The sequence below is a fragment of the Megascapheus bottae genome, chromosome 4, assembly GCF_031878675.1.
Source record: "Megascapheus bottae isolate mThoBot1 chromosome 4, mThoBot2.hap1, whole genome shotgun sequence".
Classification (NCBI taxonomy): Eukaryota; Metazoa; Chordata; class Mammalia; order Rodentia; family Geomyidae; genus Megascapheus; species Megascapheus bottae.
The window spans coordinates 5,298,670-5,311,344 of record NC_143512.1 but is presented as its reverse complement, the minus strand read 5'-3'; the positions used below and the strand labels follow the sequence as shown (position 1 = coordinate 5,311,344).

The following is a 12,675-nucleotide window of genomic DNA, read 5'->3' as shown; positions in this document are numbered from 1 at the left end:
AGTGGCACTATGGCTCAAATAGTAGAGCACTAGATTTGAGCTGAAGAGCTCAGGGACAGCACCCAGGCCCAGAATTCAACCCCATGACTGACCAAAAAAAAACAAAAAAAACAGAACATGAGAAGGGGTAGCAATGATTGTTAAGAAATGTATCTTCTGTCTGGCAAATAAAATGTAACCCTTCTATTAATTACAATTATGTATATATATATATATATATATATATATATATATACATAGCCAGTCCTGGGCTTGAGCTCAGGGCCTGAGCCCTGTCCTTGGACTTTCTCAAGGCTAAAGCTTTACCACTTGAGCCTCAGCACCACTTCTGGCTTTTTTCTATGTATGTGGTACCGAGGAATCGAACCCGGGTCTTCGTGCATGCTAGGCAAGCACTCAACCACTAGGCCAAACTCCCGGCCACATTAATTACAATTTTAAAAAAAGCATAACAGGTAAAACTCTGATTCAATTGCCTTATAATTTGATATAATTGTTATTACATACATATAAGCATACAAAAATATACAAATACACAGGCACATATATACTTAGAAGTTGGTATTCTACATCTGGCTAAATTGTCATTTAAGGGTATTTTTAAGCATATTTAAGACTAAAAACACAAAAAGGTCTGACCCCTGGAAACTGTCAATTCATGGAACACCATTGGAATAATTGCTGAAAAATGCACTTGATGATGCAACAGTATGATTTTAAATATAAAATAGAATATGTCACTTATTTATATATCACACTATAGCTGTGAGCCAAGCACCAGTGGCTCAGGCCTGTAATCCTAGCTCCTTGGGAGACTGAGATCTGAAGATTGCAGTTCAAAGACAGAATAGAAAAGTTCCTAAGACTCTTAACTCCAATTAACTACAAAGAAAAGAAAAGCCGTCAGTAGAGTTGTGACTCAAGCAGTAGAATGCTATCCTTGAACCCTCTCCCCACAGAAAAAGAAAGAACTCAGGGACAGTGCCTAGGTCCTGAATTCAAGCCGCAGGAGCAAAATCTTCATCAGCTAAAAGTGACACCACAGGAGATGGGATTGTAAAGAAAAAGCAGATAAACAACATGAAGACCAAGATATCACTTTAAAAGTGGTTAATACTATCCCACGCCAGTTCTTTTTCTGGTTTTGAGCACATTGATTTATTCACCTTCATGATATTTTTTTTTTAGTTTAGACATCTCAGTGCTTACATTACCTTTCAGTAATTAGCTAAAATGAACTCTATCCACCAAGGTATGAATCAACTTCAAAATTATGTGAATTAGAAAAGACATAAAGTTTTAAATAGATGAATTTATGCATTTCTGTTCACAAATTGGTTTCAAACTGTGATCCTCAGATCTCAGGCTCCTGAGTAGCTAAGATTACAGGGGTGTGCCACCAGCAACAGCTTCTATCTTTCTTTTGCTCTTCCCCTTTTCTCGTCTTCTAAGTAGTTGCTCATCAGATTCATGGAATCAGTCAGACCTCTATGAAAACTGTAGGAAGGGTGATAGGAGGGAGAAAAGGGTTCTATTTGTGGGACAGATACGAGCATCTGCTGTTGGGCCAACAGGAGGATGAAAAAGATTGAATATGGTCCAAAAAAGGGAAAGTGGAGCCAGAATGAAGAGGAGGAGTAAGAGAGGGGGAAAGATTGATTGAAATACATCCATTGTCAATATATGTGGAAATGTAACACTGCAATGTTCCCTATACAACTAACATAAGCTGATAAAAATAAATCATACATTGGCAACCATGTGACATTGTGCTAAATTGAAGATCTAAATAAATCAATACAATAATAGTAATTAACTGTGCTTTAGATGTATCAGAATAACAACTAGAAAGATATGTCAATTATAAATAATGTGTCTCTTGGAAGTTAGAACCATTAAAATTGGCTGGTGTTACAATCTGTAGTGCCAAAGAAGGCGATCTACCATAAATGCTATCGTGTGTCTAGGACATGGCTGAATCTCAGGCCTCTGGAGACATCTCAGTCTCAATCTACTGCCAATTTCATGTGCGCATGTGCACACACATCCTCTCACACACTTTGTAAAAGAATATATTGAGGAAGAGGATGGACAGCCAGAGGAAGCACCTCCCTCAGAAACACCAGACCAGCGAACACGGGATGAGAGTGCCACCTAGCGGTGCACTGGATGACAGCAAACTCAACACAAGGTGAATGCCTGCAGTCGTCTGCTGCTGATTGCTCCAGGAGATGGGTCTGCTCCTCAGAACCAGGCCTTCTGAACTCAAAGAGCAAAAGAATATCAAATGCTCTCTGCTCCACTAGACAACAATGATTGGAGGCATTCCATTGCAGTTGGAACACTGTGCGAGGACATCCAGGGCCTGTACCTCCAGACCCACATGGAAGAGAAACGACCAATGACCAAGCTTGGAATCCATGCCCACTCCTTCAAGTGGTCCTTGGTTGGATGGGATGAGCACTGGGCTCTAAGGACCAAGGCTGCAGCTTAGTGCCTATCAACAAGCCCTTTGACTGGGCAATTGGCTTCTTTCCTAGCATAGAGAAAGACACTACCCTCATTCTCTCTGTGTGCACTTTCCTCCTGCCTGGTGCTGGGTGCATCTGCTGAGGTGCTCAGAACATGCTTCTGCCACTCTAGATGACCAGGGCTCTCCAGATACTCATCTGCGAGCCCGATGAAGAAGGAAGTACAGGGTAAGGCAACAGGCTCCAGGGCTATACTCACATTGGAGAATAAGAACCGGGATCTATGTTCCTGGTGGGGACAAAACCCACTTCTCCTGAGCTCACTGACTTCCCGACGAACCACTGAAGCCCCGGTATGACAAAGCCAATGATCTCGAGGTTCTCTCCCTGGCGGAAGCTCAGTTCACCCTTTCTTTGCTGCTGATAATCCATCATAGCCTTACATCTTCCTCTGCCTGTGGGGAAATAGCACACAGGTCAACTGAAGACATTCCCAGCTGAGCCTTCCCCTACCTGCAAATGTAACATGGACTGAGAGATTCCCACACTTGAGAATTTTAATGATAAGCAAAGTTTTCTTCCTTCCAAAAGCAGTCAGATTAAATGATCAGAAGATGCCTGGATTCTCATTTTTTTTTGCCAGTCCTGGGCTTGAGCTCAGGGCCTGAGCACTGTCCTTGGACTTTCTCAAGGCTAGAGCTCTACCACTTGAGCCTCAGCACCACTTCCAGCTTTTCTCTATGTATGTGGCACCGAGGAATTGAACCCAGTTCTTTATGCATGCTAGGCAAACACTTTAACCACTAGGCCAAACTCCCGGCCCTGGATTCTCATTTTTTTGCCAGACTAGAATACTCAATAAAGAGGAATGACATTTACTTTTATCCACTGAAATCCAATGTATTGGGTTTTTTTTTGATGGTTTTAAAAATCTAAAAGGACTAAGGCAAGGTCATGAGGTAAAGCACCTGCTAGAAAATGTGAGGCCTGAATTCAAGGAAATAAAGGAGGAGGAGGAAGAGGAGAAGGAGGAGGAGGAGAAAGAGGAGGGGGAGGAGGAGAAGGAGAAGAAGGAGAAGGAGGAGGAGGAGGAGGAGGAGGAGAGGAAGAGGAGGAGAAGAGGAAGAGGAGGAGGGGGAGGAGGAAGAGGAAGAGGAGGAGGAAGAGGAGGAGGAAGAGGAGGAGAGGGAGAAAGAAGAGGATGGAAAAGAAGAGGGAGAGAAGAGAGTGGGAGAAGAAGGGGGAGAAAAAGGGGAAAGAGAAGAAAGAGGTGATTTTCTAAGAGGCTGGACATGATTTAAAATGGAATAAATGTTCAGTGTGGGGAACTTGAGACGTGTCTCTTTAATATCCTCATTCATTTCTGCCACTCTTGTGCAAACAGTCATGTTAGCCAAATCCACAGGCATATATGTGCGAATCTTTATACACACCTCTGCATGTCCTCCTAGCTGCTTTGGCAACAATGACCCTCAATCTTTCCAACTGCAAAGTGAGGTACTAAGAATAGCTGATGCTTATAAATGTTAGAAAGAGACAAAGAGAGAAAACTGCAAGATGTCCAGAACCCTTAACAGGGCATTGTCACTGGTAGGATGGAATAGGCTGGTGACCCAGAGGGATCGTTATACTGGACTCTCATTCTGCCTATGGCACTTGCCCAGTTGATATGTTGCCCAGCTAATATTGAATAAAGGCACTTTGTGTGTGTGCCAGTGCTGGGACTTGAAACCTCAGCTTTTTCGAAGCTTGTACCAATTAAGCCACTCTGGCTTTTTAGGGTTAGGTATTTCCCTGCCTGAGCTGGTTTCAAACCATGATCGTCACATCTCAGCTTCCAAAACACCTGGATAATAACGATGTTTTTGAGCATCCTACAATCCAATTAACAGCATATTTATACCCCTGGTCTCACATCTCCCTAACTTTCTAAGGAGCAAGGCCATGCTCCCATTGCAATCTCCTTTTCTTCTGGGTAAGGAGGTGGAAGCAGAGTTGATGAGCAGGCTGCCCTTTTGCTCTGGTGGGGATAATGGCTTCTGTGTGCCATGGTTTCTATATTTGCTTTTGCTTTTCTACTAATGACAGGCTCAACACTTATCCGACATTTCTGGTCAAGCTTCTATTGATTATATCTTCAAGATCAGAGATTCACTCTGCTTTATGGGATAATGAGAGATACCATGTGTTAGGCTGTACAATGAGAGAAACAGAATTAAATGATTTGGAGAATTATTTGACTGGTGATAAAGTAGTACTGCAGTAAAGTCAAATGAATGGCTAAACTCACACTGCTTTTAATTCCAGGGTCAGAATTTGAACACAGAACAGACTGTAATACTCTATAGTTTCAACTACAAGACAAAACAGAACAAAACATCTTGTTTGTGGTCAATTACTGATTCATTCCAATGTTTGCATTTCATAATTCCCCCTAGTTCTTTTTTTTTTGCCAGTCCTGGGGTTGAACTCTGGGCCTGGGCACTATCTCTGAGTCTCTCTGTATTCATGGCTAACACTCTCCTACTTGAGACATAGTGCCACTTCCAGCTTTTTCTGAGGAGTTTATTGGAGAGAAGTGTCTCACAGCCTTTCCTGTCCTAGCTGCCTTTGAGAAATTATCCTCAGATCTCAGCCTCATGATTACAGACTCACAACTCAGCGTAGTTCATTTTCTAAGTGTTAACTTGGTCTTAGAACTAATAAAATTGCACTTTTTTTTCTAGGGCTGTAACCGTAAGGGAGTTGTAAGGACAAAGATGACATGATAGATGTGTAAGTATATATTCAGAGAGAGAGAGATGCATATATGTGTATATATGAATATATTCATACAGATATAGTTGGTGTGTATCACTTATTTACTCAATGAACATGTATTGTATGCTCACTGTGCTAGTCTTCCTACATTCAAGGAGTATTTCCCATAACTCCGAGGCAAATGAGAAAATGCTTTTGCCAAAAGTTGTATGCAGGCAGCCTGCAGGCTACATTTGACTCACAAAATATTTCAATTGGCCCACACAGGAGTAGAGGAAGGCCTCACCCACGTATCTTTAAATCCCCGGCATCTCTGGTATTCCTTAACATCCAGCCCTCTAAACATCTGTATGCCCCTGTAGGCCTTTATACCTGATGTCCTGAATGCAGGCCTCTTATTTCACAGGCAAAGAGACCCAAATGTGCAGACAGTAACTGAGACAAGACAGGAGTTCACAGTGACTCACTCAAACCTGGGGCTGAACTTAGGAGGCAAGAAAACACCATCTTCCTAGCAATGCTATGATTTCAACTCGGCCATACCAATCTGATAGGAGCCTGTCCAATCCTGCTTCCTGAAAAGGCCACAGCTTCCTGGATAATTCCTTAGGAACCATCTGTCAATGGAAACATGAGGTTTGCAAAGATGAGATTCAAAATGTAGAATGGCAAGCAGAATAATTCATTAGAAAAATAATGATGATGATGATAAGTATTAGTACTTATTTTAATAACACTTATTGAGAACTTTCTTTATACTGGGCACTGTGAAAAGGAGATCTGGAGCATTTTCTGGCTTTACAATTACTTTGTCAGTTACATAATTAGCAAACATTGATTTTACAGTCCAGTTCTCTGAAAACAACACAGCAGACTCCATGGCCTGGAATAGTGTTTGTTAAAACCCTGGATATTTGAGTCTACAGTAGCTCCTAGTAGGGATTCATAAATTTCAGTGTGGAAAATATATATATATACACAGATCTCCTGAGGAATTTTTTTTATTGTAGATTCCTTGCCTACACAAAAATCCGATGGGAAATTGAGGCAGCCTGAACAACACAGTGCTACAGTGTCAAAAATAAATTAAATAAATAAATACCATGTCTCCAAAATAAATTAAATAGACACAAAGAGCCTATAGTCTGCATTGGGAAACACTGTATTGAAAATCCTGTGTACAAAACCCATCTGAAATTTTGAGTTGGTCTCAGCTTGGCTAATCTTCCAGTCAATGGGTGTCCACACATGGAAGCATGCCTGCTCTGCTTTGTGCAGGCATCCGGGTGGACTGGGAGCTTTTAGAACTTAGGAGACAGGGGTTTACTCACTGATGGAAAGGGACAGGCAGAGGCTCCAAGGCTGACACAGGCACAAGGCCCCGCTGGCCCGTCACTAAGGACACGCCTCCCCACTCCACTTCATCTTCAGACAGCTTCACTGAGATTAACTCATTCTTGCAAAGCGTCAAGTACTCCCCATCCTTCTCAACGGGTGGAACCACAGAGCACAGGGTTCTGCAGACAAAGTGACCTGCAGAAGATGAGACAAGCCCTTTCTAAGAAGTAGCAAGGAAGGAAAAGGGTTTATCATACCACAGTTTCTGTCTGGGGACACAGGCCGGGGAGAGGCCCAAAAGGTCCTTGTGCTCCTGAGGAAACCAATAGGAAAAAAGCCCTTGAGAAGCAATCCACTTGAGATACTAGCATGTCACCATAACTTAAGGCTTCACGGGTAGATTACCTTGGAAGAAAGATGAAACAAAAGCCTACAAAAAGAGATTGGCATTTAAGAAGGCTTCAGTGATCATGGCAACCTCAAGACGAATCTAACAAATGGCAAGGAATTCAGTTGATACAGAGGAACAGAAGTACTCTAAATTTTCTAGTAGCAAAACATAATATTCTTTCCTTCTTATATGAGTTGTACAATACAATAGAAAAGGGAATCAGTTTTTCAAAAGTATCATGCAATTCTGGCTCTTTCAGTATGTCAATTAAGTCCTCAAACTGGACTGTCTGCCAGTCTACTGGCAATCCAGGTATGTTTCAAGGAACTCTAGCATTACTTTAATCCATTTCATAGCCCAATTATAGCTCATGTTTACATGTTTCTCAGTCTTGGATGTCATTAAAATACTTGAGAATCTTTTAGGGTTTTTTGTAGTTGTTTCATTGTTGCTGTTTTTGTTTTTGCCAGTCTTGGGGCTTGAACTTAGGGCCTGGGCACTGTCCTTGGACACTTTTGCTCAAGAGTAATGCTTTGCCACTTGAGCCATTGCACCACTTCCAGCTTTTTCTGAGTATGTGGTACCAAGGAATTGAATCCAGGGCTTCATGTATGCTAGGCGAGCACTCTACCAGTAGGTTATGCTCCTTGCCTGAATCTCTGAGTTTTTTATTTTATAATTTTGTGCTTGTACTTGGGCTTGAATTCAGATCCTAGACATTGACTCTAAGTTGGTTTTTTGTTTGTTTGTTTGTTTTTGCTCTACCATCTGAACCATGGCTCTACTTTTGGCTTTTTGGTAGTTACTTGGAGATAAAATTCTGAATACTTTCTAGCCTAGGCTGGCTTTGAACTGCAAGCCTCAGGTCTCAGCCTCCTGAGTAGCTAGAATTATAAGCCTTAGCCACTAGCCCCAACTGCCCTTATTTTTTTAATGTCAAAATTCTTACCTCTAGGAACTTAATGAGACTAGGTAAGGCCCTTGAATGGGTATCTTTACTTTTTTGCCAGTCCCAGGGCTTGAACCCAGGGCCTGAGCACTGTCTTTGAGCTTTCTCAAGGCTAGAGTTCTACCACTTGAGCCACAGCACCATTTCTGGCTTTTTCTATGTATGTGGTACTGAGGAATCGAACCTAGGTCTTCATACATGCTAGGCAAGCACTCTTACCACCAGACCAATCTCCCAGCCCAAATGGTTACCTTTTTAACACCCTAAGACCCCAATAAGACTGACCAACACTGTCATTGGGTGGTGCTTGTGGTACGACTAGGCAGGATACTGGAAATATGGTTATAATAGGTGTGTCCCTTATAAACGTTTTCTTGTGTCAATGGCTCTACCTCTCCTGGTGTACTAATTATGCTCAGGACTCCAACAACCTCCATCCAGAGAAGACCCCCATCTTTGTCCCAGGCCATGCTAACCTTCCTGTATCAGGAGACTGATGTACATGTTCTCCAGGTGATTGTCATCTATAGACACTTGGATCTCCGTGTCCTCCACCAGTCTGCTGTTGAGCCAGTATTTGTGATCAAAAAGGAGGTACTCCAGACACGTGGACACATAGCCTAGAAATGAAACCAAGATTCCTGAACAAGATGAGATTATTCCTTGACTAATCATAACCCACCTAAACTTGCACTTGATCCCCAGATCCTCTCTCCAGCCTACCATCTAACTAGAAACAGAACAGTGGGGAAAGCTTGCTAAGAACTCTCTAGAGTGAAATGACTCCTCTAAAACTGTTTGGAAAATGCAAGCCTTGAGTAAAGGATATTTGCCATTTTCAGCATAACATACAGCCACAGTGAGATGATCAAACCTGATTATCATTTTCTAACACCACATGGAGTTCTTCAAGTTTAATATTGACTCTAACAGGTCCTGGTCTCTCAAGTTCTGTCCTGAGATTATACTCTGGTGCAATAGTAGCTAAAGAGATTTTTCACAGTCCCCTAAGTTGGAATCTATATCAGCCCCTCAGCTCCAACCCCAGCCATCACCCAACACCCAATAGGCCCTGTCTTGTTAAAAACACACACTAAAATCTATGCCAATTATAAAATTGAGTAATACATATAACTGTACCTATGAATTATGATGTGTTAATATGTATAATGTAATAATATGAACTTTTGTAGCATAATAATATGAGTTAATGTAATAATATGATTCATTTGTATTAAATTTTTGCTTTATCAGAGGCTTCTCTCTCTCATGATGCAGAAACCTGTCTCTTTCCATTCTGACTGCCTGCTGCATTAATTGGCCTGTGTCCTTCCATAATTGAAAAATTACACCTGGGAATCTTATTTTGTGTACACAGGTGTTCATCCAGAAGGTCTGAAATGGAGCTTGATATTCTATTTTCTAACAAGTCCTATGTGTGGCTAGTGTGCTTCATGGAGCACTGAACTCACTCATAAAGCATAATTTGAATGTAGAGGAATTCTGGTGGTCACAAAAGATAATGTAGTGTGGAGAACAGACAAATTACCATGACTTGGGAATGTAAACTTGTTCAACCACTCTAGAAAGCGGTATGGTGGTTCCTTAAAAGACTAAATGTAAATTTCCTCTATGACACAGCAATCCCACTCGTGAACATCTAGCCACAAACAAGGCTATACTAAAGCTACCACTACCACCATGTTCATTGAAGCATTGTTTACCATAGCCAAGATATGGAATCAACCCAGATTCCTCTCAGTGGATGAATGGATCAAGAAAACATGTAGCATATATTCACAACAAAATTCTATGCTTCCAGGTGGTTTTTTGCTTGGCTTAGTTTGGCTTGGCTTGGCTTGGCTTGACTTGGCTTGGCTTTGGAACCATGATTTCCTTATCGTGAGTTTTTTATCCCCTCAAGCAGGCACATGAAGTGTTTCTCATCACAGTGTTACTGTCACTTAGTACTTTCCATCCTTACTTTGGCCCTGTAGTCCAACATCACTTGAGCATAGAATTACTCTCTACCTTTTTCCTTGACTTCTTTCCAAGAACATATGGGATAAGGCATCTAGAGTGTCAATATTTGGAGCAGGTACTTGCTCTTACTCTAGATGTCTTCTCTTTTTCAATGAACAAAAGAACCTTATGTCTATATCATCACCAAGTTAGTAGGTCAGCAAAATGCTTGCCAATTGATTGGTTACCTTATAAAGAAAGCTCTCCCTGGACAAAGAAAAGTGATCTCTTCACATGACATTTTAAAGTTAATATTTGCTCTGAATTTAGTGTTGGGTAGTCTGTGATATATCAAAAATTATTCATGTACTTTGGGGGGGGTCGTCTATAGCCTTAAGTTACCAGAATCAGACCGACTCTTTAGTATCAAGCTCAATCAGCTGACTGCAGTGTGATGTGGGTCCTCTTTCAGTTGCCTGCTTCATGTCATACCTAATTTTAGGTAGGTGGAGAACTTCCAGATTTCCTCCATTGTCTTGAAAGTGATGATGAACTGCGCCCTCTGGGACTGGATACTCACCAGCCTTGCAGAAAGGTCCTAGATGCAAGGACCAGAGTTAGTTGGGGACGAAAGTATCCTGTTTAAACAAGCTCACCTGGGAACGAACAAGAACTTGCTTTTTGAAAATAAATTACCTTTAAGTCATTGCACAAAAGGGCTTCAGTTCACACATCCGTTTATGAGTACAAGCATCCTGATCAAAGTCACCTTCATAATTCTCTCCCAACCCCATCCACACACTCAATTTCCCTACTTCTGTTTTCATATGTGGACAATGAATATTTTGACTGTATTCACTCCCCTTCCACTCTCCATTTGTCTACTCCCCTTCTTGTTGGCCTTCCCCTCCTGTTTATTCCAGATTCCTGGTATTCATCCCTAGAGACGGGTGCAGTGGCTCACGCCTGTAATCCTAGCTACTCAAGAGACTGAGATCTGAGGATCTCAATTCAAAGCAAGTCCAGGTAGAAAAGTCCATGAGACTCTTATCTCTGATTAACCACCAGAAAACTGCAAGTGGTGCTGTGGCTCAAAGTGGTAGAGCACTAGCCTTGATCTGAAAAGCTCTGGGACTGTGCCCAGGTCCAGAGTTCAAGCCCCACAACTAACAACAAACAAAATCAGAAACCAAGTTCAATGAGAACAATCTAAACATTACTCAACAGAAGAGTAACTGAAAGGAAGTATGTCTCACACATGGAATGGAATATTATCATATTGTACAGCCTTTAAAAGGAACAGTGGTGATCTCTGTGTAGTAATACAGGCTCTAATTATGCACTGCCAAGTACAGCCACTGGACTTGAGCTCAGAGCCTGAGCACTGTTTCACTCAAGGCTAGTACTCTGCAGCTGACCCATAGTTCCACTTAAGGCTTTCTGCTGGTCATTTGCATATAAGAATCTCATGGACTTTCCTGCCAGACTGCCTTTGCTTATGAATCCTCAGATCTCAACTTCCTGAATAGCAGGATGAACAGGCATGAGCCACCAGCTCCCAACTCTGAAAATATGTTGTTGCCAGCGTCATCATTATCATTTGACAATGAAAGGTCCAAACCAATGCCCAGACTTGGTTTCAGTCTTTCTCTGGTGGTTGCCTACAGACGAGTGATGGTCAGAGACCCTTCCCTTAGGAAAAACCCAAGGAAAAGGAAGATATGGAAAGAAGAGCCTTCAGCAAAGTCAGACTCCATGGTTCTAACTTCGACTCTGTTTCCGATTTTGCCACAGGAGTCCCCAAAGAGGCCCCAGATCCTCAGAGGACATAGATCTTGCAAATAAAGAGGAAGCGGGCAAAAGCTGACAGAGCCCTAGGAGTGACACCTCATGGAATGTCCATCATACCCCTAGGAAAAGTGCAGTTACCAAATTTAATCTATTCTAAGATGTACTTTTTTTAACAGCTAACTGATTCTGAAATAAAAAGTAAGGAAACATGCAGTCATACCCAATAATATTTTTCTCTTGGAGGCACATAAAAGAACAATGTGTGTTACAAGACCAGGACATTAAGAGGTGAATTAATTTGCTAACAGTCATTGTAAGTAAGTAAGCAGGGCTTTGAAGGACATTAGATGCAACTAAGTGCAGATCACAGTCCCTAAGCTTATCCAAATGAAGCCTTCGCCCTACTGCTGCTATATCAAAGGCTTCTTGAATTAAAAGGAAATCTAGTACATCAGTGCACAGCTTGGAGGCATTGGTCCCCAACTTTCTGAATTCCATACAAAATAAAATAAAAATATTAAGTCCCTTAAGTCCTGCTTAAGTAGCATAAACTACTCATCGAAGCACAATTAACAGATACAATCTCTTTTTTCTCCTCCTGAAAACCTAGACATTATCTTTGTATCTTTGTTCAGTTTTTAACCAGTTGCAAGTTAAAAATAACTAGAGTCCATGCATTGGTGTCTCATGCCCATAATCCTAGCTACTCAGGAGGCTGAAATCTAAGGATCAGAGTTCAAAGGCAGCCTGGACAGGAAAGTTTATGAGACATTTATCTCTAATAAGTTACCTTAAGTGGTAGAGCATTAGCCTTGAGCAAAAGAAGCTCAGGGACAGTGCCCAGGTCCTGAGTTCAAGTCCCAGGACCAAAAAATAAATAAAAATAACTAGAGGATTTTAGTATATTATATAAAGCAATATTCCCTTCCCCACCACTTGTTCTAAGCAAACTGGATCAATTTCTAACTCCTAGCTGGTAGCTTGTATATCATTGGTTAGGCCTTTTGTATATC

At 41.5% G+C, this 12,675-nt stretch overlaps 1 protein-coding gene across 2 annotated transcripts in view; it reads right to left on the bottom strand.

Moving 5' to 3' along the window:
- Positions 1–12,675, bottom strand: part of Sh3tc2 (SH3 domain and tetratricopeptide repeats 2) — a 58,889-nt gene that overhangs the window by 32,506 nt on the left and 13,708 nt on the right. For both annotated transcript variants that reach the window (XM_090331260.1, XM_090331261.1), the window contains exons 4-8: positions 10,364–10,469; positions 8,386–8,529; positions 6,563–6,764; positions 5,775–5,848; positions 2,731–2,926 (exon numbers count right to left, since the gene is read on the bottom strand). In XM_090331260.1, coding sequence (XP_090187386.1) covers positions 2,731–2,926; positions 5,775–5,848; positions 6,563–6,764; positions 8,386–8,529; positions 10,364–10,469 — 722 coding nt within the window. The remainder of the gene's footprint in view (positions 1–2,730; positions 2,927–5,774; positions 5,849–6,562; positions 6,765–8,385; positions 8,530–10,363; positions 10,470–12,675) is intronic.